The sequence below is a fragment of the Pan troglodytes genome, chromosome 1, assembly GCF_028858775.2.
Source record: "Pan troglodytes isolate AG18354 chromosome 1, NHGRI_mPanTro3-v2.0_pri, whole genome shotgun sequence".
Taxonomy (NCBI): domain Eukaryota; kingdom Metazoa; phylum Chordata; class Mammalia; order Primates; family Hominidae; genus Pan; species Pan troglodytes.
Genome location: NC_072398.2, coordinates 204662529 through 204688761, shown reverse-complemented (window position 1 = coordinate 204688761; position 26233 = coordinate 204662529). Strand labels below are relative to the sequence as shown.

The window sequence follows — 26233 nt, the reverse complement described above, 5'->3', positions numbered from 1 at the left end:
GTTGGTAGTTGTGACTGTGCTGAGACTGCTCTGTGGGAAGGGTGGCTGAGCTGTTCTCTTGTGACTGTCACCTCTGTGTTAGTGCATGTGTTTGGATATGTCTGACACACAAATACCTGTATGGACCAGTGGTTTCTGGAGATGTCTGGGTGGGCCACCCTCCAGTTCACATGCATGTGTCCATATCATGCTTGTGCCTTGGTGTGTAGTGCACATCTGCATGCCTGTCAGTGAGTGTGGCCATCCCATGCGCCTGTGTTGGAGCACAGTGGCTAAGAATGAGTGTATCATGGGAGGTGGGTACCCAGCTGCAGTTCTGCTAATTTGGGGGCATGGGTCTAGTGGCAAAATGGCTTTGTGCGGTGTTGAAGTGTCCCCACGAGTTGGTAGGTCTGTGCCTGTGCACAGGTATCTGCTGGCTGCACACATACACAGTGAGGCTCTGCTGTCCCAGCTGAGAATGTAAACTCAGCTGGGGCCAGCTCCTTCCCCCCACTGCATCCCTCCCTTCACAGGATCCACTTAGCCCTTCTTGGGAGAAAGAGGAACCTAGAAGACAAAGACCCAGCAGCCAGGCCCGCCAGCCGGGGCTCGAGTTACCAAGGGGCGGGTCGGCACCGCCCCCTCCCTGGCCCAGCTGGTCCCAGGCCTTTCCTACGTGCCTGGCGAGATGGCCCACCCAAGAGCCTGGCGGAGCAGCGGGTTGAGGGGGCGGGCGCTTTATTGGGGGCTGGGACTGGGTCCGGGACAGGGACTGGGGCCGGGACCGGGACAGGGACCAGGACTGAATTTCAGGCTGGACTTCGGGGCTCGGCGTGCCCGCAGCAGCAGTGCTGCTTTGGGCACAAGGCCTGCAGCCTGCAGCGTGAGTGTATCGTCCTGGTAGAGGGTGGGCGGGAATGTGCTGAAGATCTCAAAGGCAGAGGCATCCATGACCCTGGGGACCAGGCAGAGCAGATCAAGCTGGGCAGTGGGACCAGAGCCCCTCTGTGGCCCTGGCCCTGCCCTGCGCCCACCTGGCCTGCGCTAGCAGAGCTCGCACGTCCCCAATGGTGTTGTCAGGCTGCATCATCAGTAGGAAGGCCTGTTCCCCATTCTCAGACTTGATGCGCAGCATGGAGAGCGGGGGTGCCGGCGTGTTGGGCGACTCCTGGCTCCTGCACAGCCCAGAGGCCATCAGCGCTCGGTGACCCAACGCCCCCAGGCCCTCACCTCCTCATCCTGCCCTCACCTCTCTCGCTCAGCGGCCAAGGTGGGCGTCTCCACCACAATCTCCTGGATCCGGGCAGGCAATGGGCAGCAGTTCTGGAAGGTATCAGTGGAGGGTGGACAGAGCCCTAGGCCCCATTTGAGTCATCCCCGCAAACCTTAGAGGGACACATCCTTGACCAGGGACAGATGAGACCAGTGAGCAAAGCGGGAGGGGGTGTTCTGTATAAACCAAGGCCAGAGGAGAGGCAATGGAAGGGGAAGAAGGTTCTGGGAGGCAGCCCCATGGTTCCCCCCAGGTAACCCCCCGTTTCAGTCTAATGGAGACAGAACCCCACACAGACGATGATCAGGCTGGAAGCCCACCCCAGCCTGGGGTCAGGGAAGGCTTCCCTCGGAAAATGACAACTGAGCTGTGACTGAAGGATGAATGGGAGTCCTTAGAAATGGAATGGATGCAGGGATATTCCAGACAGCATCAACAAAGATCCTGGGGTCAGGGAAAGCTTCCTAGAGGTGGCGACACATTTGGGCAACTGCCAGCATTATGTGTGGCTGAAGCTGGGGCTCAATTGGACTGGAAGGAAAAGGTTGGTGTGAGGAGGGGCCTGGCAATATAGGACGGGCCTTGAGTGCCAGCATAAGGAACCTGGCTTTATCTCAAGAACCACTGGAACATTTCAACAGGGAAGGCAGCCTGAAGGATGGTCAGCAGGGGCAGGAGTGGCAGTGGGAGGCAGCTGTCTGGGAGAGACACTCTGAACCCTAGACTAGGGTGGTGGGTGGTGGGAATGTGGAGAAGGGATGCATCTGGGAGAAGTTCTGGGGGTGGACAGACCAGACAGGACTTAGCAATGTGTGGGTGAGGGAGGCAGAGGAGGCCTGAGAAACTAAGGTTTGGTGCCTTTCACAGGTGGACACCTAGGAGGAGAAGCAGAATAGGGAGCGAGGAGACAGAATGATGAGGGCCAAGGAGAGTCTGAGGCAACCACGAAGGGAGTACCCAGTACTGAGTTGGATATTTTGGCCTAGACCTTGATGGGGTGGCCTGGGCCTTGGGCTCACCCCTGGCCTGGACTCTGACTTTAGCCCTCTTACAGCTAACCCACCTGCTTTCCGGGGCCCAGCCAGTGCCCTCACCAGCCTCACAGTTTCCAGGAGACAGTGGAGCAACAGCTCTGAGGGACTCATCAGGTGCCTCAAGCTTGAGCCTTCTGACAAGACACTGTTCTGGCAGGCTGGACCAGGGCTGGTGCTAAAGTTCCCCCAAGAGGGCTGGGGGAGTTAGCATTGGCCTCACCTGCAAGGTGTCCCTGATGGGGCCCCGGATGTCAATCACCTCGCCTTGCCGGATCACAAACTTGGGGAGCCTGTTCAGAAATTTCTCAGCAGTCATCCTGGAACCTACAGGGAGAGTTGGGAACCAGGGCCCAGGAAGGACTATGAGTGGTGGTGGAGCCCCCCGGAGTTTGTTCTGCAGTCCCCCAGCCCCCTGGCTCAGCCTGGAGGCCAAACTCACCTGGGTGCTCCTCCACCCTGTCCAAGGCCTTGTGCATCCGCTGCCTGCCCACCACACGGCCCTCGCCTGGGAAGGGGTCCAGTCCATCCTCCAGGTAGACCTGATTGCGCAAGTCACTCACCTGGCAAGAAAGAAGGGCAACGACGGCAGCGGACCCAGCTCTTCAGCCCTTGGCCCCACTTTCATCCCTATTTGCCTAAACACAGGCCAAGGGTATGGTCTAATGCAACCCCCATTTTACATATGAGGAAACCCAGGCCTCAGGAGAGCCACGGTTCGTACTGCTGTCATCTCCCTCAGCCCTGCTGCTCCTGTAAGCACCCCATCCACGCCAGCTGAAGCTGCAGTACTGACACCCTCCTTGGAGACCCCCCTCTCAGGAGCCTACCGTGAAGGCAGAGTGTGAGGGGGTCAGGAGAGGACAAAGCCCCTGCTTTTTTCCAGTCTGCAGCACAAACCGCATCATCGTACATGTAACCTCACTTGCCTTATCAAGGCATAGCTCCGAGGCCCCCGTTGTGGCACGAATGCCTTAAACACCCCCGCGTCATGACTCATGCTGTTTCCTGAGCCCTGGTGACACATGCTCCCTCCCGGACACGCCCTCAGTGCGGCACTAACCCACCACCTTCTAGAACACGAAGCCTCATGGGCTCTGGTGATGGCGCCTACCCATGGGGCCAGCTCTACCTTATGTCTTTGAGTCCCAACATCTGTCCCCTATGCTTTGCATTTGTGGCTCACAGCACTGCCTCCCACCCTACCCAGATAGCTTCAGGAGACTTGGGGGACAGACGGGCCACTTCTGCAGGGACCCCAGGTTGTCAAGGTGTCCTGAAAGCTGGGGAGGACTAGAAGGCAGTGGCCCCGCAGCCGAGGCTGTCTCCAGGGTGCCAGCAGAGGGCGCTGCCTGCTGCTCTGTTTCGGGCCTCTCCGCTCCCTTCCCAGCCCGGCTTCAGACTTATCCTCCTGGAGGGCATCAGACTGGGGTCCCCCAGGGAGTGCAGTGGCTTCCCCTCAGAATGGGAGGTGCCTGGGGAGGCTGTGTATCCCCACTCCCTTCAAAATCCCCAAAGGTGTGGTTTGAGGAGCAGCTTATCACCTTAAAGGGGACCCCATTGGGGTACAGTCGCTGGAGCTCTGAGGGAAAGAAGCCATCCAATATGTCTCGGAGGCAGCGCTGCAAGGGGAGAGGAAAAGTGAGGGGGTGGCCTGGGCCTTGGGCCCACCCTGCCCTGCCACTGGTCTGGATGGCAGGCCCTAGATCCAGGGTCACCCAGTGCTGCACTCTGGAAACATTCAGAGTCCCAGGCCTTGGGAGAGGGGCCTCTGCAAGTCATGTGTGGGCCTGGGTGCCCCGTGGAGGGCAGGCTGGGCCTGGGGTGAGCTGGCTTCATCATCCCCAACTAACAGTGGGCAGCAGGGGCACTAGAGCACCACCCCCCCAACACCGCTCCTACCTGTGTGGAGGGATCGTAGAAGGGCTGGAAGGGCCCGTCAAACATCATGATGCCATTCCGGTAGAGCTTCAGCGGGATGGGCTCGAGGGTACGCAGCCGTGCCCCGCCGGGCACTGGTGTCACTTGGGTGTCACCCTCTACCACCAGCTCACTAAGATCCTGCAGGCTGGCCAGCAGCCTGTCAAAGTCCACCTCAGGGGGTGCCAATGAGTCCCCTGGCAAAGAGGACAGACACCTATGAGCCACCTTTTGGCTGTCATGTCCCTAGCAGCCCTAGCCTCTGTGGCTCCCTCCCAAGCTGGGCAGTGGTCTTAATGTCTCCTTAACTGACTGCCTGGGGAAAAGGAAGGACAACGCTAGATAATAACAGCAGCTGTCTTTTATTGAGCACTTATTTTGTGCTAGGGGTTTACTATCCATATTCCATTCCCACTTCTTATCAAGCCTATCTATAAAGGCTATAATCACCTCCATTTTTTCAGATGAGGAAACTGAGGGTTAGAGAAAGTTACATGGCTTGTGAGGAACACAGTAGTAAGCAGCAGAAGCAGGATCTGATCCCAGATCTGTGTCAGGCACTGGGTTGGCAGCTGAAAAGCACAGGGCAGAGCTCCCAGCTCTGGATCGAGGCCTTCTGGGTTCAAATCCCAGTTCCTCCCTTCTATCTGTGTGACCTTAGGTCATTTAATGCTTGTGCTGCAGCATTCTCTTCTAGAATGGATGACAGTAGTATCTGCCTCCTAGGATGGCTGTAAGGCTCCAAGAAGTAACCATGTAAGAGCCAGCTTGGAACACGCACCCTGTCCATGTTTGCTACTGTGCCCAACTCCACCTTGCACACATGGTCCTTACGCCAACCCTGAGGCTTAAGGCAGGGGTAATTATTTTTATTTATTTGAGATGGAGTTTCACTCTTGTTGTCCAGGCTGGAGTGCAATGGCACAATCTTGGATCACTGCAACCTTGCCTCCTGGGTTCAAGCGATTCTCCTATCTCAGCCTCCTGAGTAGCTGGGATTACAGGCATAAGCCACCACACCCGGCTAATTTTTGTATTTTTAGTAGAGATGCGGTTTCATCATATTGGTCAGGCTGGTCTCGAACTCCTGACCTCAGGTGATCCGCCCGCCTTGGCGTCCCAAAGTGCTGGGATTACAGGTGTGAGCCACCACGCCAGGCTGAGGCAGGGGTTATTTAGTTCCATTTTACACATGAGGAAACAGGCCCACAGAGATGAAAAATGACTCGTCCCAAGCCACTTGGTGAGAGGAGGAACTGGGAAGGGAGCCGGGGCTGACTCTCAAGTCTGTTTCCCCCACCCATCTGCACCATCAGGAGAGGGAGGTCAGAAGAGGGACAGATGGCTCTCAGGGAGGATGTAGGGACAGCTGCTGGCCAGAACAGATATGGAACAGATCTTAGGTTGTGCAACTATTTCTGGGTCACAGACCCCTTTGAGAAGCTGACAAAGCTCTGGCCTCCTCTTCTGAAACACGTGTGGCGCATACAGCTGTGCACTGGCTTCAGGGGAGAATACGGAGTGGTGGGGACAGCCGTGACAGACAACAGAGCAGAAAGGTGGAGGGCAGGTAGATGCTGGCTGGGTACAGACCAGGGGCCTGTTCTGTCATCTTTGATGGGACCTGGCCCCCAAGTAAGTCATCTGTTTGGGTGTGCCCTACAACACACCAATAACTTTTGGGGCCTCAGAGAGGCTGTTTTTCAACAGGACAAGCAGGCTGCGGCAGGATGTGGGTCAGGGCTCTGGGGACCTAATTCCTTTCCTCTCAGTGGTGCAGTGGCTGTACCAGGGAGGTGCAGATGTGTTTCCTGTTGCTTTTGCAGCAGGTGAAATGGTAGGCCCCAGCTGGCCTTCTCCTCTCCCCTATACTTCCTACCATTGAAGGGGCTATACCTGCCCCCAGCCCCTCCGGGGGCTCCCCACATAGTCCCTGAGATTCCCAGGAAAAACTCGCCTAACAGAATGATACCAAGACACTTTTCTTTTAACAACTGCCTTAAAAACAAATAGGCAAACCTAAAAACAATAGCAGAATAGATCATCTCATACAATGCCTGCCTCAACCCTCTTTTTTTTTTTTTTTTTTCCGAGAAAGGGTCTCCCTCTGTCACCCAAGCTGGAGTATAGCGGCACAGTCATGACACTGCAACAGTGACCTCCCGGGTTCAACTTATCCTCCCACCTCAGCCTCCCAAGTAGCTGGGACCACAGGCAGGCATCACCACACCCTGCTAATTAATTTAAAAAAAAATTGTAGAGATGGGGTCTCGCTGTGTTACCAGGGCTCCGTCTTCTTTATAGATGGGGAAAGTGAGGCCCAGAAAGGTCAGATGACATGGCCTGATCAGACCAGACAGAGCCAGGAAGAGCACCAAATACACCAACTCCTAATTCAATGCTCCTGCCGCCTCCCAGGGCCTGGGGTTTTTCAGGCTGATGAACATGGGTGGTTGACATGGGATGGGGTGAGACCAGGGAGGATGCCAAGAAATGATGAAGGGGAAGAGAGAAGCTTGCCAAGAAAACGGCCCTGGCTTAAAGAAGTAAAAGCAGGTGGCCCAGGCAGATGCTGGATATGATAAGAGTGGAGATGAGACCAGGGGCCAGGAAGAAGGAACCACAGCTCTGGGCAAACCAGCACTGAGAGAATGAGGTGGGAAGAGCTAACACAGCAGGGCCTTGTGAAGCCAGTGAGCCCCCACCACCCCACCAGGGTTCAACTGAGGCCTGACCCGTGGATGGAGAGAGGTGCAGTTGGGGAGTCACACAGCAGGAGTAAGGTCAGAGGGCAAGTCCTAGGTCTGCCCTGAGCTAGCAGCAGAACTCAAATGGAAAGGCACTTCCTCTTTGAGCCACAGCCGTCCTTTCTGTGCAATGGGGAGATGGTAAGAACCCTGTACTGCCTGCAAGATCCAGCTGGTGAACCTGTCTGTAAATGACAGCCCTGTGCCAAGCGCCAGGAGGCAGGCATCACCATTTCTGTTTTACAGATAAGGAAATTGGGCCTTATGAGCTGTCACGCCCCAGATCATGCAGCTTGCAGGGCCCAAGTGACTCAGCCTCAGTGCTCAGTGATCACATAGGCTGCCTCTCAATATTGGTTCTTGAGAGGCTGCTTACTGGGGTCCCTTTTCCAGGGAGAGTGGCAATGCTGGGAGATCACCTCTGAGGCCTCATCCAACTTTGAGAGCCCACGAGTGTATTAAAATGAGAAGGGAGGTCAAGTCCAAGCTCTTTGTCCCAATTCCCAAGACCCTTACTTAGCACCCAGCCAACCCTCAACATGCCCCTCGCCTTGCGCTCTGGTGGGCACTGGAGGGCACTTCCGAGCTCTGTAACCCTGGGTCTCTATGGGCCTCAGCTTCCTCTTCTGTACGATGAGGACGATAAAAGTTTCCACACTTCACAGGGCTGCTGTGAGGCTTGGAGGAAGCGTTTGGCAGATGGTGGCTGTTGTTGTCCCTAGCACCGCCTACTCGTCGCTGGGCTCAAGCTGTGCCCACTCACCCCTACCTCCTCCAAGAAGCCGCTAGGAGCCACCCCCAACCTGCCTTGAGGCTGCACGCCTGGAGCCCTTGCGCCTACTCCCTTGGCCCTCGTCACAGGCCGCTGCTTTCTGCTTGCTTGTTTGCCTTCCAGCCATGCTGGGCACCCCTTGAGCTCAGGAGCATTGAGCCCTGGGCCTGGCCCAGAGTGGCTGGGCCACTAAAAGCAGGGTTGGATCCTGCTTTCCAGAAATGTCTGAGCACCCGTGCTCTGCTAGGCCCTGCCCATCATGGCGATGCCCACGCCCAGGGTCCTGCCATCCTCAGGCTCAGACTCAAGTGAAGAAGACGGGGCGGCAAATGGCGACAATGGCATGTGTAAGTATCACTGTGGGGGCTGTGGAGCCCAGAAGAGGGCCAGACCCTACCATGCTCAGTGGAGAGGTGGCAGCCCCTCACTGCATAAGTGCCCACGGCACCCCGGCAGCTCATGCGGTGCCGCCCTCCATGTGCCTGCCCTTGACCCTCAGGCAAAGACGGCTGCAACAGGAAGTGGAACCACTATTACCACACACCTGCAAGCCAGGCCCCGCTCTGGGGACTTTACTGCAGTCACTCTGCTCTTCAGAGGAGCCAGTGCAGGAAAGGAGGCCCTGCAGGTCTGGTCCCCGCCAGAACACTCAACCAGCCTGTGGACTGGCAGAATCTGAACTCAGGCCTGCTGGGTCCCACCTGCGGCTCTCTCTGGCCCCTGCCATTGAGCTACGCACCACCCTGTCCCCACCTCATCATGTGCAGATGACTGTTCCAATGTGCTCTGATCATCCAAGCCTGGGCACACGGGCATCACAGCCAATCACATGCAGCTACACACACCCTTGCCCATGTGCCAAGCACTGGGACATGCATGACAACAGCTAGGTGACAGTGGCTGTCACAGTTTATTACCACATCCATTCAGTGGCCCTAGGAGCCCGTCAGCACGACTGAGGAGGAAATGAACTCAGAGGGGGTCAGCGATCTGCCGATCTGGGGTCTGACCCGACCTGAACCCTGCCTCAGCCAGAGCTTTTAGCCCCTTCCCTCAAGCAGAGCCCTCCCCACAGAGCAGCACAGCCCACACAGGGCAGTCAGAGTTTGCTGGCGGAGGTTGGATTTGCCCTGAGCTTCAGAGGGGAGGGAAGTGGGCAAGGCGCTCTGTGGGGACAGAGCAGGAGCAAAGGCTGGAGGCAGAAGTGCAGGTGGGGAGGGGTCAAGCCAGGTGGCTCTGGGATTGAAGGGCAAGCCCAGGGGCAAGTCACGCAGGCTGCGGAGTCAGGGGGTCTCCAACCCAGACTCAAGAGTGTGGGGCTTGAGAGGAAGGAGGGAGGCGTGTGGGGTGCTGGCAGGGAGAGGTGGAGCCATGGAGGGAGGCAGGGACTGACTTGGGTATGGGAAGTGGGGATTTCAGAGGGGGATGAGAGGGTGAGGATTCTCAGGGGAACAGGGAAGTAGTGAGGAGTGAGGAGCTCAGAGATGCAGAGGGTGGGGGGGAAGGGAGAACTTCAGAGCTGACCAGAGCTCTCAGCCCCGAGGCCCAACACCTGGCCCCAGTGGCGTGTGACCAGAGCAGGACTGTCCCTTTCATGTCTCCACGGACCCTGAAGCACCTGGCACAGCATGCTCTGTGACGCTGGCAGAGAGAGGGGGAGAGTGAGCGATCCAGCCTGAGGCCAAGCCCCTTCATGGCCCCACCGGCCCTCCTCCCTAGGAGTCCCAGGCTCCAGAAAGTTTGATCACCCCCCTGGCTCGGCACAGATGGCCCTGGCTCACCCTCCACAGGCCTCCACCCCAGCGCCTGTGGGAGCCTCTCCAACAGAGGGAGAGCAGAGCAATCAGCCGAGTGTCAGGCAGGCCAGCGGGGGCCAGGCTGTGAGCCTGAGCCCCCTGGGCAGAGCAGGGTGGCACCTGGGGAGAGAGGAATGGGACGCAGGAGAGACACGTCCCAGGAACAGAAGCTGCTAGCGTCGAAAAACGTCATTCATCTGGCAGAAAGAGCCGAATCAAGGCCCCCCGCCCATGCTGAAAAAATCAAAAAACAAAAGAAGGAAGAGAACGCACGGAGGGACCACATATATGGCCAGGGCCTCCAAGATGGAGGGCAGGGTTTTTCACAAGTTACTTTGACTTGAGGCACTCAGAGCACAAACAACCAAACAGGGCAGAGTAGGAATCCACAGAGCCAGGTCCAGAAACCAGCCACCTGGCAAGGAGCAAGGAGGTCCCCCCTGGCCAGGAGGAAGGCTGCCCTGCAACAAGATGGCAGGCCTACCTGAAGCCTGAGCCCAGCCCGCCACAGCAGGGCCCAGGGTGCGGCACTTGTGGGCCTCTGGCCTAGATCCAGGATAGACATTCTTAGAGCACCTGCAGCCACCCGATAGGGCCTCACCTCTCACTCATGCCAGGGGTCCCTCGAGAACTCTCCCCACGACACCCACCCTGGGTTCAGTTAGAGCTTTGGAGTTGGCATGCCTGGGCCTACAGTGCCCTGGGCAGCAGGGACACGCTCCCCTTCCTAGCATCATAGGGACTGCACAGCCCCCAGCTTTGCTGTGTCCCAAGGGTACTCAGCATCTTTCCCGCAGCTGTGCTCCCTCGGGTTATCCCTGACTCCTCCAGTCCTCTCCCTCATGTAAAGACACCAAGGCCACGGATTCTACTTAAATCTCTCTGCCCATCCCTTCTCACCATCCCCACCCTCAAGCTGGGCATCATCTCATCTTCTGCCTCAGTGACCAACTGCCTTACAGTGGGCTGTCAGCCTTAAGTCTTGCCCCTCTTCCCTCAATAATGAGTCCACAGACTCCTTAAGTGCCTCCCTTTACCCATCTGTGAAATGGAGTAACTCCTGGCCCCTGTCAAGGCTATGAAGATGCTGGCAGGGCACAGTGGCTCACAACTGTAATCCCAGCACTTTGGGAGGCTGAGGCAGCAGGATCACTGGCATCCAGGAGTTCAAGACCAGCCTTGGCAACGTAGCGAGACCTCGTCTCTACAAAAAATAAAGAAAATCAGCTGGGTGTGGTGGCACGTGCCTGCAGTCCCAGCTACTCAGACAGCTGAGGTGGGAGGATCACTTCAGCCCAGGAGGTTGAGGCTGCAGTGAGCCATGATTGTGCCACTGCACTCAGCCCAGGCAAAAGTGAGACCCTGCCTCAAAAAATAAAAAGAAAAATAAAGAAAAGAAAAAAGAAAATGCTTTGAAAGCTGCAAATGGCTGGGCGCGGTGGCTCACACCTGTAATCCCAGCACTTTGGGATGCCGAGGCGGGAAGATCACGAGGTTAGGAGTTTGAGACCAGCCTGACCAACATGGCGAAACGCTGTCTCTACTAAAAATACAAAAATCAGCCGGGCATGGTGGTGGGCGCCTGTAATCCCAGCTACTCAGGAGGCTGAGGCAGGAGAATCGCTTGAACCCAGGAGGCAGAGGTTGCAGTGAGCCGAGATTGTGCCATTGCACTCTAGCCTGGGCGACAAGAGCAAGACTCCATCTCAAAAAAAAAAGAAAGCTGCCAATGGCACAAAAATGGGAAGTGATGTTTTGAGAACAAGCAGTGAGGGCGTTGGACCCTGAGATCTGGGGGGATCCAGCCAGAGCCCAGGCCTAAACAGGAGGCAGGATTCTCATGTTTGGAATCTGGGTTTTCACCTAGCAGGAAACCAAGAAGGTGTCGTCATCTTCCAAATGGGCCCCTTGGAAGCTGTGCTCCTATTCCCGTGGGACCACCCCTGCCCTCAGACTTTGGAAACAACAATGGCTGCAAGGCCAGAGCTAGGCGCTCTGCGTTTAACTCATTTGCTCCTTGTAACTCCCAGGGAAGAACACTCCTGTTTTGTTGATGAAGTGAATAGAGGTCATCTGCCCAAGTCACACTTGGGATAGGAGGTAGAGTCGAGCTGAGGGCCCAGGTGTGCCTGACTCTAGAGCCTGGAGAAGCATCTTTTGGGTGACAATCTCCATTCTTTGAAGAGAATGGGCCTGGTTTTCAGAAATGGCCAGTTTTATGGACCCAAATCTGTGGGTCTATAGGAGGGGACTGTGGGAGGAATCCCTCTAGATATTAGAAGTTAAAAATAAGACATGGTAGGCCAGGCGTGGTGGCTCACACCTGTAATCCCAGCACTTTGGGAGGCCAAGGCGGGCAGATCACGAGGTCAGGAGTTCAAGACCAGCCTGGCCAACATGGTAAAACCCCGTCTTTACTAAAAATACAAAAATTAGCTGGGTGTGTTGGCACACACTTGTAATCCTAGCTACTCAGGAGGCTGAGGCAGGAGAATTGCTTGAACCTGGGAGGCAGAGGTTGCAGTGAGCCAAATCGTGCCACTGCACTCCAGCCTGGGTGACAGAGCAAGACTCCGTCTCAAAAAAAAAAAAAAAGACATGGTAGGGGCCCACAGAACCAGGTGGATTCCAAGGGCCATAAGCAAACCTGGAGAGGGAGGCCAAACCTGGGAATTTGGCAGCAGCTTCTAGAACAGAAGGATTGCTTTTTTTTTAAAACGGCAACAGCTTCCAGATTGGTGGTGTTTTGTAGACTATGTGACCTGAGGCAAATGAGGCCTTGCTACCTCTTGTATCTCTGGGTCTCTGACAGATGAGCAAGAGAGAGCAGAGGTGGGACCGCGGAGAAGTGGGCCAGCAGGTTAAGTGGTCAGTGGTGGAGGCCAAGGCTGCTCCCACATTGTCTCAGGGGCAAGTTGTGGGCTCTCAGGGCGTCTTGGGTCAGGGACCCGGGCACGAATGAGATAGGCCTCTGGGGAGCTGCCGGCCAACAGCAAACTGTTGGAGAATTCCTTTTGAAGAGGGCCTGGGGCAGACGCCCTGCTCTACCTGGCTTCCAGAACTTCTTGGCTGTCATCCAGTCCCTCTCGCCATGCTCTGAGACTGTCTTGCTCTCTGAGTCCTCCTGGTCCATGGGCTCGCCCACCCACTGCAGGCCATAGTCACTGAGGAACCGCTGTGGGAAAGAAGGGGGAGATGCAGGGGCACCGTCAGCTCAGCCCCTTCCCAGGGAAAGGCAGTGTCAGCCCAAAGCCCAGCCTCAGTCTGCAGGCAATGGGGCCCCCAGAGCTGACCAGACAAAGGGATGAGTAGGGGGATCTTGCCATTTCCTGGCTGTGACCTTGGAAAGCCACCTCAGTCCCTAGAGCCTCAGACGACTCCTCTAATAAAATGGAGTGACAGTTCCTGCCACATAAGCTTGTGAGGAGGGCTCAGTAAGATCACTCAGGTCAGCGCCCAGCCCATGCGAGGGCTCGGTAAGGTCAGCCTCCTTGGCTGCAGGAATCACGTGGCCTGGCCCAAGTGTGAGAAGGAGGCAGGGCTGAGGGATGTGAACCATGTGCCAGCCTCCCTAGGGCTTGGCCGCATGTCCCCTCTGCCACAGGAAACTTCTGGACTGTCTACATGTCCACACCCCGACTTCTTTTCTCAAGCCACTCTAACCTGGCTCCATCGCCATACCTCTCTGAAACTGCTCAAGGTGCTGCAACCACCAACCTACCCGCTGCCAAGCACATGGGCACATTTCTGTCTATCTTTCACCATCTGCTAGTTTTCCTCCCATCTCCTGGGCTGTTCCTTTCCAATTTCCTTCACCGTTTCCCCTTCCTATCCAACACCAACTCATGGGGGCCCAGCTCCATCCACACGCTCTCCCAAATATATACGACAGAACCCAAATTTGTATTTATGCAGATTTCACCCGAGCTCCAGACTCACATTTCCAACCGTCCACACTTGGATGTCTAATGGCTGTGGCTCTTGTCCCCCTGTCAAACCTCCCCCGTGCCAGGTTTTCCTGTCTCCAGAAATGGCACCCCCTCCACCTGGGAATCCTCTGTGGCCCATTCCTCCAGGATGACCCACAAGGCCTGTGGTGCCCCCTCCAATGCAGCCTGGAACCCATCCACTGGGCTCCATCTGCTGCCACCACCCTAGTTCAAGCCACCGTCATCTTTCTCCTGGACAATCCAGGGGCGGCACCTGCTTCCCCCGTCCTCTCCTCACCCACACCACCCACCCCCACAAAGCAGGGTGGTCTTTTTGTCATGCCACCTCTCAAACAGAAGCCTTCCAATGGCTTCCCATTTTTTCGGGACAGGATCCAGCCAGAACCACGGGCGGCTCCAATGTGATGAGGCCCCCACGACCTCTTCTCTTTTCCCGTTCTTCTCCTTCCTCCACACAGCCACCGACCGCAAGCCAAGTTATGTGGCGGGAAGTGGCACCTTCCCTGTCTAAGGCCTGGATCCTCTTACCCCATTCCCCTCCTCACTCACCAGACATCATGCCCAATGTCACCCCCGCAGGTGGTCCCCCAACTTGCCTCTGTGGTGTCACCCATTTCATCAAGTCACAGCACTCTCTGTACTTGTGTACCTGTGTACTCGTTTGTTCCCCTCCCCACAGACTGGCAGCCTCATGCAGGTGGGGGACCATGTCTGTCTTGGTCATGCTCTGCCCCAGGCCTGCCCCAAGCAGATCCTCCAGATGAGGCTGTTAAATGAATGAAGTGATAACTGTGTGGCGGAGACGCATGCAAGGGCAGTCATGCCCCTGCCCCGAGGCTCTGGTGCAGCCCTCACTGCCTGTGACCACTGCTCGGGGACAACCCCAGGTATGAACAGCTTGGAGTGGGAAGGGCTCTCAGCTGCAATTGGAGGTTTGCTGCCAAGGTTTTAAATTAGATTGGGACTTTGGAAACCAATTCTGCGTGGAGAGGGAGAGAGGCTGAATCCCAGGAAGAACTTCTGGCAGGGCCCATGCGTGCCTGGGACCCTTCTCTGTGCCTGGTGTCCCTCTAGTTCCCTTGCTGTTTGAATGGGTCTGTGAGCGGGGGAAAGAAAGGTGACTGGGGTCACTGAGTCCCCATTGAGCAGAAGTCACAGCCAGAGGCAGCAAATTGCTTAACCAATTCAGTGCTAGGTCCTGGGTGCACAGTGACATACAGGAGGAAACTGCTCCCTCCGTCGTGGAGTTCAGAGTCCCACAAGGGAAGAGAGATGAGGCACTGAGAAAGCACGGGATGGAAAACCTGCCTAGGAGGCCCGGGGGATATGACTGAGGACAGTGGAACTGACCTGGGGGAGGTGGGGAAACATTTCAGCAGAGGGAACAGCAACAGCACGGCCCAAGGCCCTGAGGTGGGAAGCAGCTCCATGAGGTCAAAGACCCAGAGGAAGGGCTTCATGGCTGGAGGGGAGAGTGGTTCAAGCTAAGATGAAGAGGCATGCAGGGGCCAGTCCGCAGGGGCCACAGCGAGGACTGTACAATTCAGTTCAGTGGGAGCCATGAGGTCTGCTAAGCAGGGGAGAGGCATGTTCAGAGGGCCCAAAAGCAGGGCTGTGCCCCAGCCCCAGACACCTCCCTGGCTCTTTAAAGTCTGGGCCAGTCCTGGGTAGGGAAATGCAGGGCAGGGTCCCTGGGTGGGATGTGACGAGGAGAGGCCCAGAGAGGTGGGCTCGGACCCAGCTCCTGAGGAACATGCCGTGAAGAGCTGGGGACTGCTGGCTGCCTGCATCCCCCGGGGCCCAGCTCTCTCACCTCCATCTCCCTGACCTGCCGCTGCAGCTGCATGCACATCGTCTCCAGTTCCTCCTGCCGCTGCAGGGTTGCCTCGGCTTCAGGGAAAGACAGGGACAGGCTTCAGCTGCCCCAGCAAGACACTGCCAGGTCACCTCTGCCCTGAGGGTCATCTGGAGAAGCTGTTCTGGGGATCCCCCAAGAACTGCCTCTTGGCCCCCCACCTCTCTGGCCTCTCCTCTGACCCCGTGGCGGTGCCTTGATGGGCCCTAGGAGGTTGCCACTCCCCTCAGAGCCTCCTCTCCTCCACACTTCAGATGGGACTCGGTCCCATGTAGGAGGGCATGGAGTGACTCCAGCACTGTCCTGGATATGCTGCAGCCCCTCTGTGGGCTCAGCTGTCCAGACCCCACCAAGTAGTCAGCTTGATGCTCTTGATGCCAGAAGCCATTGTGAAGCTTCCAGGAGCCCTGGGCCCAGGGGAGGTGCCTGACTGGGGGTGCAGGTCAGCCCTCCAAGAGCCCCCTACCTGGGTGTGGCCGGAGGGTCTGCACCAGGTCCTCTAGGGCCGCTATCTTCTGATCCTGTAGCATAAGACACAGGGTGAGCACAGGGCCTGTGGTTCCCAGAGCCCTGCCCAGACAGGAAGCTCCAGAGCTTTGCCTACGTTGGATGCTGGGGAGCAGCAAGCCCCTGCCACCCTTTGGCACAGCCACTTCTCCCGGACCTCAGATAACCCTCGCAGTTCCTCTAAGGTAGGGAGAGGTGCGGCCCACACCTGAGGACCCCCACATCTGAGGGTGCCGCGCTCTGCTCAGCAGTCCACTGTGCCACCCAGTCCAGGGTCTACTGGGTCCTGCTCAGCTGAGGGGAAGACCCCCCAGCCTCTCGGCTCAGGTCACAGGACCTAGATCAGGCCCAGGCCACACCTGGTCCTCAAACTGGGCAGGTCAGTGTGGTAGACGGTTCTAGAATCACCCACCCTAGTCCAACTCCTGGCCTCCCCAGCCCAGTCCCTCCACCTCTCAGACCGGCCCCTGGCCCTCTCCCACCTGGAGCCCCACCTTGGACAGTATCTCATCAGTCTGGGCCTTCACCTGCTGCTCCAGGTCCCACAACTTCCTCGTCATGAAGGCCATCAGCTCCGAGTCATGAGATGCAGGGACTGCCAAGCACACAGTCTTTAGAGCCCAGACCTAGAGCCGAGGCTGAGTTGTAGGGGGGAGGGAGGAGGATAGGGGTCCCAGGAATGGAAATGAAGGTACTGAGAGCAGCTCCCACTGGCATCATAGGAACTGTTCTAAACACTTCATGTAGATCAACCCCCTGTAATCCTTGAAACACACCCAGGAGGTAAAGGAACTGTTTTAGGAAACTGAGACACAAAGGGATCAAGTAATTTGTCCAACATATACAAGGAAGTGGTGTAACATATGGGTGACATCACCCTGAAGCATTGCCAAGAATTTCACCCTCGATCTAATCAAACCTCCAAATCTAGTGTCCAGTTGGTACGCAAAACGGCAGATAGAGGAGTGAGGCAAACACCCCACGGGCAAACTGCCAGACAAAGCCAGAATGCGGGGCGCTGTAGAAAACAGTAGCCAGGGCCGGGCACGCGGTGGTTCATGCCTGTAATCCCAGCACTTTGGGAGGCCAAAGCAGGTGGATCACTTGAGGCCAGGAGTCCAAAACCAGCCTGGCCAACATGGTGAAACCCTGTCTCTACTAAAAATACAAAAATCAGCCGGGCGTGGTGGCAGGTGCCTGTAATCCCAGCTACTCGAGAATCGCTTGAACCCAGGAGGCGGAGGTTGCAGTGAGCCAAGATCGCACCACTGCACTCCAGCCTGGGTAACAGAGTGAGGGACTCTGTCTCAGAAAAAAAAAAAAAAAAAAAAGTATGAAAATGGAAAAGAAGAGAAACCTACAGGAAGAAGCAGGCCTTTTCCTTTTCTTCCCCTAGACAGTGTCCTTTCTATGTATGAAGCAGGAACCGCGGCCATCATCCTACAACCACATGAGGCTGACATGTCAAGGCAGGTTCAGTGGAAAGATGGAGAAACCTGAGCCCCTGATGATGTCTTGGAGTCACTGAATTAACACCCCTGGAGTTGCCTCTTTAGGATTTCTTTGCATGTGGGATAACAAAACTTCCTTAATGTTCTTGTTGGCTGAGGAAGGGTTTTCTTTGACTTATAGTTAAATGCATCTTAATTGACAAACATTTGGGAACTGTCTACACATGGAGTGCAGGTGAGCTCACTGGGGCACAGTGGACACAGAGGAGAATCCAGGCCAGAGGAACATCACATTGAAAAGCTGAGGGCCTGGGTGCAGTGGCTCGCACCTGTAATCCCAGCACTTTGGGAGGCCGAGGCGGGCAGATCACTTGAGACCAGGAGTTCGAGACCAGCCTGAGCAACATAGAGAAACCCTGTCTCTACTAAAAATACAAAAATTAGCCAGGCATGGTGGTGTGTGTCTGTAGTCCCAGCTACTTGAGAGGCTGAAGTGGGAGGACTGCTTGAGCATGACAGGTCGAGGCTGCAGTAAGTAGTGATTTGCACCGCTGCACTCCAGCCTGGGCAACAGAGCAAGGCAGTCTCCCAAAAAAAAAAAAAAAAAAAAAAAAAACCTGAGAGAAAAAAGGAGGTGGTGATGACAGCTAAGAGACAGAGCCTAGAAGCAGAGGGTAATGGGAGGGCAGCAGCTTGGTGCCTAAGAGCTAGGTGGAGGTCCTGAGAAGGAAGGAGCAGTGGACAGTATAGGACACTGCTGGCAGAGAAGTAAAATAAGACAGGCAAGTCCTCATCTGTTACCTTGGTAGGGACAGATATTGGCTGGGAGTGGGAGAGGAGGGGATGACAGGGGAAAGCAGGGAGAGGACACCTGGAGCTCTTTCAAAGAGAGAACCTGGTTGCCATGGTTACTACTGAAAGTGACCTGGCTGGGTATGGTGGCTCATGCCTGTAATCCCAGCACTTTGGGAGGCTGAGGCAGGAGGACTGATTGCGCCTGGGAGGCTGAGGTTGCAGTGAGCCATGATCGCACCACTGCACTCCAGCCTGGATGACAGAGCAAAACGCTGTCTCAAAAAAAATAAAATAAAAAAGAAAGTTGACCCCAGCCAGGGTATAGGAGATCTTGGCTTTGTGGTGAAATGGCCACAGAACCTTAGGCCAGGCTCTTCCTGTCTCTTTTTCCACCTCAATTCCCTCCTCCGGTAAAATGGAAGGGGCCTGAGGGAGAATCATCAGGCCCTTCCCTATGGCTGGCCTCCTGATGGGCAGCCACCACGCTGAGCACCTCGTGTGACAGGCGCTGGCCAGGGGCCTTCCACCGAGGAGCATCTCATCGAATCCTCCCAACACGCTGCCCTCGCTGTTCCCATGCCCACTTCACAGAGGAGGCCTCAGAGACAGAGAGATGCGAAGTTGCTTGCTCAAGATACCACAGCTAGTGAGCTAATGGAAAGTTCTAACCTTATCCCCAGCATCCCCAGATCCCACCCAGCACTCTGCAGGGCTCATCCCTGCCTGCCCATGTCTCCCCTTTTCTCAGACCTGCTAAATCCCCACTCTGGGAAGCCACCCTGATTAGCCCCATCCCACTTTAGGTGCCTCCATGAGCTCAGCATGGCCACAGCCCTCTGCCAAGCTAAGCAGACTGTCTAGGCGACTTTGGGCCTTGCCAGAGCCCTGCAGAAGCAGGAAGCTGAGCTCTACCCTCAGGATCTTCATCCCTCTCTGACCCTGAATCCTGAGCCCACTGATATCACACCTGGTAACTATAGCCACAGCCTGGCCTGGGGCTGGGGCTGGGCCTCGGCCTCCTGAGCTAAGGGTGGGGCTTGTGTGGCTTTATGCCAAGCCAGGTCCCTGCCACGATCAGCCAGGAGTGGAAGCAGCTGCCTCAGACCAAACAGGCGAGAGGAAGGGCCATGCCTCTCCAGGCCTTGCCCCTTCTCTGGGGCCCCCTCCTGCAGCCAGGACCCAGACCCTTCAGGCCTCTGCTCTCACCTTGCCGACTCACAGGGGCACCTATGCCGCCATAGCAGGAAGGGACTGAGATCTTTTCTTCTGAGCCACACCCATCACTCAACATGTCCACCTCATCTTCTGCAGACAGGGATGCCTAGGTCACCGCTCTGGGGCGGAGACCCAGAGGAAACTCAGGCCCTGGGCCCTCGCCAGTGTGACGCGGCCTATGCACTGTGCCCCAGGGAGTTTGAGGAGAGAGAATTCACAAGGCTGGGGAGCAAGGATCCAACCAGAATGGGGCTGTTTTGGAGTTCTTCCAGTCCTGCTCCCAGGGGGACTGGCATGGCCAATGCCAATGCCATGGTGGAGAGTTGGGGGGCAGGGATCCAAAGGCCTGAGCTACAAGAGTCAGGGTGGCAATGTATGGACAGGCCTCCCCGGAGAAAAGGCTGTCACACTGGAGGAGGCTGGAGGGGGAAGGGGGGCTGGGATCCAAACCCCTGGGCTGGGTAATCTCTTGGCCCTCACTTGGTTTCTAGGTACACACTGGCCAGTCCCACAGTGGGTCAAGGGGTTCAAATGTGAGTGGCAACATCTGTGCCAAGGGTATGGGGCCTCCTAATCTGAGAGCTTCCAGGAGGGAAGCCCAGCCCTCAGGGAGGACAGCATGGGAGCTGCACAGAACACGGTGGAGGCCGCTGCTCCAGCTGACAAGGGCCTTTCTCGTGTGATTTCTCTCCATCGGTCCAACTGTAGGAGGTGCAAGCACATGAGAGGCAAAGAGGGCATGAGGGCGGGGCACACTTACCATCTCCATAGATGCGGATTCCTCGCCTCCTGGGAACCCAGGCAGGAAGAAGGAAGAAATATAAGTTAGGGCCCCTGGAATGATACCAGGGATAAGGCTCTGGGCACCGGACTTCAGCCAAAGCTCAAAGAGATGGAAGCAGGGCCTCTAACTCCTGAGGACTTCCAGCCCCAAATCCCAGCCCCAGCCTGGGGTGAGACAAGGGACAGGCTTCGAGGTGTCTGACTTCACCCAGTGGAGAAGGATGGGGAAGGGGTGAAGAGCAGAGTCTTAGGTGGGAAGACTACAAGGCTTGCAAAGCCCATGAGCTCAGCCCCAGCTCTGCTCTGCAAAGGCTGTGAGGCCTGTTGCTTAACCTCTCTGAATCTTCTAGGCCTTAGAATGACTCAAAGTGGGGCCAGGCGCGGTGGCTGGTAATTCCAGCACTTTGGGAGGCCGAGGTGGGCAGATCACGAGGTCAGGAGATCGAGACCATCCTGGGTAATACAGTGAAACCCGTCTCTACTAAAAATACAAAAAATTAGCCAGGTGTTACAGCATGCACCTGTAGTCCCAGCTACTGAGGCTGAGGCAGGAGAATCGCTTGAACTCAGGAGGCACAGGTTGCAGTGAGCCAAGATCGTGCCACTGCAATCCACAGCCTGGGCGACAGAGCGAGACTTGGTCTTAAAAAAAAAAAAAAAAAAAAGACTCAAAGTGGTATTCCAGAGAGCAAGAAGAGAGGTAAAAAATGTTTTGAAAACATGAAAGTGCTAGACAGATGTAAAAGATTCCCTTTACTGAACCCCACACAGGGCCTGGCCCAGGATAGGTCCGTAGACCATCTGTGTTTGCAGAATTAATCAATGAACAGTGAATGAACAGATGGGATGCCAAGCCACTCCTACAGGGCCCATACCTTACTAAAAGCACAACCCAGTTTATGCTCAGATCCAAAGTTGGGTGCCCCAGAAGAAGGTATAAAGAAAAAGACAGTGGTCAGGGAAGGCTATGTGGCCCTTCTTTGTATTCCCCAAGACACTAGGAGTCAACGTCCTCTGGCCATGGAAGGATGGAAGAGGATACAGAGGCGGGGACAGAAAGACCCCTGAGGCTGGCTCCTTACCCAGGATTCACAGGCTCCGAGGGCAGGGGCACTTTTCGGGTCTTGCTAAGGGAGGCCAAAGGTGAGCTCATAGTTCTACTTCTAGAATCCAGCTGTCAGGAACTCCCTAGAGGAATGCAGGAAGTCAGCCCCTGGGGACAGACTCAGGGCTCCAAGCCCAGGGGATAGCCTGAAGTTTCCACTTCCCTGGCTACTCTTCCTAATGGGAAGCACTGTCTAGGCAGCAGTACCTTTTGCCTCTTCCACTGTCTCCACAGAGGTTTCTGGAAGTTTCTGTTATCTGCCTGCTCCTCTGGGTATACGGCTTTCTGCTCTGAACTGAGAGACCTTTGGCCTGGTGGTGCTTGGGAAAGTACTGTGAGGGTGGGATGGGATGCAGAAATGAGTCAGAAGCCTGGAACTTTCCCAAACTTAGAGCCTGAAAATGCTACTACCCAGGAGGCTGTCCGTCCATCAGCCAGCTGGGTGACACAAAGCCCAAGTATCTCCTTCCCTCCCACCAGAAACCAGGTGCCACTCCCAACATCTCAGAGCCAGAGAGGCCAACCCACAGGCAGGATTCAATCAAGACACAGGCCAAGGTGGGTGGATCGCCTGAGGTCAGTGGTTCGAGATCAGCCTGTCCAACATGGTGAAACCCTGTCTCTACTAAAAACACAAAAATTAGCTGGGCATGGTGGCGTGCTCCTGTAGTCCCAGCTACTTGGGAGGCTGAGGCACGAGAATCGCTTGAACCCAGGAGGTGGGGAGGTTGCAATGAGATGAGACTGCACCATTGCACTCCAACCAACCTGGGCAACAAGAGCGAAACTCCATCTCAAAAAAAAAAAAAAAAAAAGACACAGTCCATGTGACACCAAGGTTAAGATGCCAGGTTTTGCCACTCACTGGAGTAACCCATCCTCAGTTTCTTTTAGTATAAAATGGGGGTCGTAATAGTACTGGCACAGGCAGGGTTCTGAGCAGATTCAGAGATAACAGAGAAGGTCTAGCCCAGCGCCAAGCTCAAAGGAAGCACTGAAAAATGTGAGTTGGGGCTGCTGTTGTTTTTGCTGTTGCTGCCACATAGGAAGCACTCGTAAATGTTATTTTCCTTTCCTTCCCTCTTCCTTCTGGAAAAAGGAGTGCACCTGAAGGACATAATCGAAGGCTACTACTCTATTCAGTAAATGACCTCAGGTGATCCGCCCCCCTCGACCTCCCAAAGTGCTGGGATTACAGGCATGAGCCACTGCACCCAGCCTGGACCAAATTTTTTAGGACAAATCCAAGAAGTTCCACTTTGAAGATGTCTGGTTCTGGCCTCAACCCTACTTCTGAAGTCAGTCAGCAAGGGAATCTGCTGCCTGGAGGCAGCCTCCAATGCCTTCACTGCAGAGTTTGAGAATCATGCCCTGCCCCTTCCTTGGAAGGAGCCCTCCTCAAGGATCAGGCCCAGAGTTTCTTCACCCCCACCATCCAGCCTCCCAAATCTGTCCCCACCCTGCCCCAGCCCCTGCCCTGTCTGGGCAGCCTCACAGGTTGTATGGCCAAGGCTCCCTTCATTAGTTCCCATGTGCTACCAGAGAGATCTTAAAACATAAAGCAGGCCGGGAGCGGTGGCTCATGCCTATAATCCCAGCACTTCTCACCCACAGAAAAAAATTCAAAATTCTGGCCAGGCACGGTGGCTTACACCTGTAATCCCAACACTTTGGGAGGCCGAGGAGGGTGGATCACCTAAGGTCAGGAGTTCAAGACCAGCCTGACCAACGTGGCAAAACCCCATCTCTACTAAAAATACAAAAATTAGCCGGGCTTGGTGGCAGGCACCTGTAATCCCAGCTACTTGGGAGGCCGAGGCAGAAGAATTGCTTGAACCCAGGAGGCGGAGGTTGCAGTGAGCAGAGATTGCGCCATTGCACTCCAGCCTGGGTGACAGAGCAAGACTCCATCTCAAAAAAAAATTCATAATTCCTTGATATAGGTGACCTGGTCCCTGCTTATGTCTCCTGACCTCATCTCCCATCTTGCCGCCTCCCACACTTGAGCCACCTCAACTTCTAGCAATGCCTCAAATGCATGTGTATCCCCCCTGCCTCAACCTCAATCCCCCCACTCCCAGAACGGTCTCCCCACTCCTACCTGCACCCTTCCCTTGGCCAGCTAACTCTTTTTTTTCCCCTTCAGTTTGTTTTTCACTTATATTTTAGCTTTTTATTTGAAAATTATTATAGATTCACAGGAAATTAGGAAAATAGTACAGAAAGATCCTTTGTATCCTTCACCCAGCTCCCCTCAATACTTTTTTTGTTTTGTTTTTTGAGATGGAGTCTCGCTCTGTCGCCCAGGCTGGAGTGCAATGGCGCAATCTTGGCTCACTGCAACCTCCGCCTCCCAGGTTCAAGCAATTCTCCTGCCTCAGCCTCCCAAAGTGCTAGGATTACCGGCGTGAGCCACCCCACCTGGCCCATCTCTATAATTTTCTTACTTCAAAAAAGTTACACAAATGGAATTATACAGTATGCAACCTTTTTCATAAAACAGCTTTGAGATATAATTCACATATTTCACCTTCTTACAGTGTAAATTTCTTTTTAGTATATTCACAGAGCTGTACTACCATCACAATTTTAGAACATTTTCGTCAGCCTAAACAAACCCTGTACCCTTTGGCAGTCACCCCCAACTTACCCTCCAGCCCCCACCCCTTTTCCAAGGCAGCCTTAGGCAACCACAAATCTACTTTCTGTTCTATAGACTTGCCCACACTGCACATTTCATATAAATGGAATATATACTAAAATATACTAAAAATTGAAATTTACACTTTAAAGGAGTGAAGTATGTAATACGTGAATTATATCTCAATAAAGCTGTCATAGGGAAAAAAAAACAAAACTCCTAAACCAAATCCAACATTTTCGTCAAACTCACTTCCTCCCACTTCCCCCTTCTTAATGGGACCCCATCACCCAACCACATTTTTTCTCTTCCTTCCCTCTTACGCCATCTTGCCTCTTACATCAAACCCTGCAGGCTAAACTCTCTCATATATAGCTGCCCCTTTCCATGGCCACCGTCGGCCGTCCTAGTGGGACTCTCACTGCCCATTCTGGGGGCTGTCACATGGCCCCCAACTGACTTCCCTACTTCCAGTGTCACTCCAGTCCAGTCCGACACATTGTCTCCAGGTTAATCTTCTCCCAGATTACAAGGGCCCCTGAGGGCAAAGGCTGCATTTCCCTGTCCGTTTGGGGGGACTCCTGAGGGCAGGGGCATATCTCTTTCTCCTTCAGATTAGGGAGCCCTGAGGACAGTCGCCTAACTCCTTCACTCTGGGGCTTCCAAGGGCAGGCCTGTGACTACCCCTCAGGCCAAAAGGTCCTTAAGGCAGAGTTGTCACCCACTTCAGACCTGGCTCTGAGAGCAAATCTCTGTACCATGCCTCTACATCTTTGGAACCAAACTCAGTGCTGTGCTTGACTCACAACATTCTTCTTCACACCTCCTCGGCCTCTCCGTCATCCCCAGAGCCCAGAGCTCTGGCGGGGACACGGTCCGGCCCGCTGCCAGGACTCCCTAATGCCCCCAGGACGCGCTCAGGGAGCGACGTCTATCACGATCTAACCCAGCCCTGGAGGCCGTGTCGCCTCCTTCCGCCTCCACGCGTAGTCATGGTAAGCAGGGTCTTGAACCTCTCCTGTGGGAGCCGCGGAGCTCGCAGGCCCTCGGGGCTCGGGCTCCAGCCTGCGTGGGGACTCCAGCGGCAGAAAGGTCTTAAGCCAGACTCACCACGCAGGGCCGCTAGGCGTCCCGCAGCGCCGCCATCTTGTTGTCACGCGGTTTCCTAGGCGACCAGGACCCGTGCACTTCTCATTGGCTAGTTTGAGGGAGGCCTGAGCAACCTGCAGACAGCGAAGGTGGATACAGTCGCCTGTGCTCGGATTCTATTGGCCCACAGAGTCGGTATTCTTCGCGGGCGAATCCCAGAATGCACCGCTCTGAGAGGGCTCCAGGTCCGGGGCGCGGGGGGTGGGGGTTCGTTCCTACCTTCAGGTGCGGGAGGAAGGAGCCTGGGATTAGGTTAATGAAACTGCTGGCAGCCTCACATTCAGGACCTGAATGTGTGATCCCGACAGTGCCGCTATTTTGCTAAATTGATCTTGGGAGGAATTATCCCTCTTAGCTTATTTCCCCATATGATCAGTGTTGTAACACGAAGTACTGTAATACTTCACGGAGGCTGCTTTGAGGATGGATTGCAATGATGCAAGTACTTAATAAATGTTTCTTAAATCTGAGTTTCTGTGACAAATCCTTGACCAGACTGGCGCCCGGAAGGGAGGCCCAAATTCTAGTTGCCTTGTGTTAAGAGTTGGGTAAGACAATTTCCCCTCCCTGAGCCTCATCTGTAAAATTGTGTTGGATTAGACTCAGTCACCAAAACAGCTAAAGGCAGTTAAGACCACGAACTTTGGAATTAGGAGTCCTGGCTCCTTACTGTGTGTTCTTGGGCACTTTATACACCTTAGTTTTTATATCTGTAAAACAGTGATAATACCTACCCCCACTGGGTTGCCGTGAGGATTAAATAAGGTAATGCAAAGTACACGATTTTAAAGGGGAAAGCCGAAACAGAAACACCTGTAGAGAGCACTTTTTCAAAAACGTTTCCTGCTGTTAATCATCATCATCATCTCTCCACCCTTTCAGCTGTGATGGTCTGGGAGTTTATGATTTCTGATCTCAGGCACTCACTTCTTTGTGCCCAGGTTCAAAAGCCCTTTCTCTGCACAACCCAAGAGTGTTTTTCTGTTGCTTTTTTTTTTTTTTTTAATTTTCCGTTTGACTTTCTAGCCTACCACATTCAGGGAAGGGTAGGCTCTGCTCACTGCAACATCCGCCTCCCAGGCTCAAGCTATCCTCCCATCACAGCCACCAGTGTAGCTGGGACTACAGGTGTGCACAACAACGCCCAGCTAGTTTTTGTATTTTCTTGTAGAGACGGGGTCTTGCCATGTTGCCCAGCCTGGTCTCAAACTCCTGAGCTCAAGCCATCCGCCCATCTCTGCCTCCCAAAGTGGACAGCATT

At 55.0% G+C, this 26233-nt stretch overlaps 1 protein-coding gene across 21 annotated transcripts; it reads right to left on the bottom strand.

Annotated features, from left to right (window-relative positions):
- Positions 1 to 703: 703 nt before the first annotated feature.
- Positions 704 to 25083, bottom strand: UBXN11 (UBX domain protein 11). 21 transcript variants are annotated; one of them, XM_016956777.4, is made up of 16 exons: positions 24934 to 25048; positions 21390 to 21514; positions 21160 to 21265; positions 20055 to 20083; positions 19286 to 19384; positions 16328 to 16428; positions 15793 to 15847; positions 15285 to 15361; positions 12570 to 12696; positions 4189 to 4403; positions 3831 to 3908; positions 2729 to 2849; positions 2510 to 2613; positions 1232 to 1305; positions 1017 to 1157; positions 704 to 937 (listed from the first exon to the last, which is right to left on the bottom strand). In XM_016956777.4, the coding sequence occupies exons 3-16, from the start codon at positions 21228 to 21230 to the stop codon at positions 721 to 723; spliced, it is 1509 nt and encodes a 502-aa protein (XP_016812266.3). In that variant the 5' UTR covers positions 21231 to 21265; positions 21390 to 21514; positions 24934 to 25048; the 3' UTR covers positions 704 to 720. The 21 variants fall into 21 exon arrangements, with proteins under 21 accessions (XP_016812266.3, XP_063640423.1, XP_063640429.1 ...); XM_063784353.1 differs by having other exon boundaries at positions 16316 to 16428; positions 19286 to 19413; positions 24934 to 25020; XM_063784359.1 differs by having other exon boundaries at positions 19286 to 19413; positions 24934 to 25020.
- Between the last annotated feature and the right edge of the window lie 1150 nt (positions 25084 to 26233).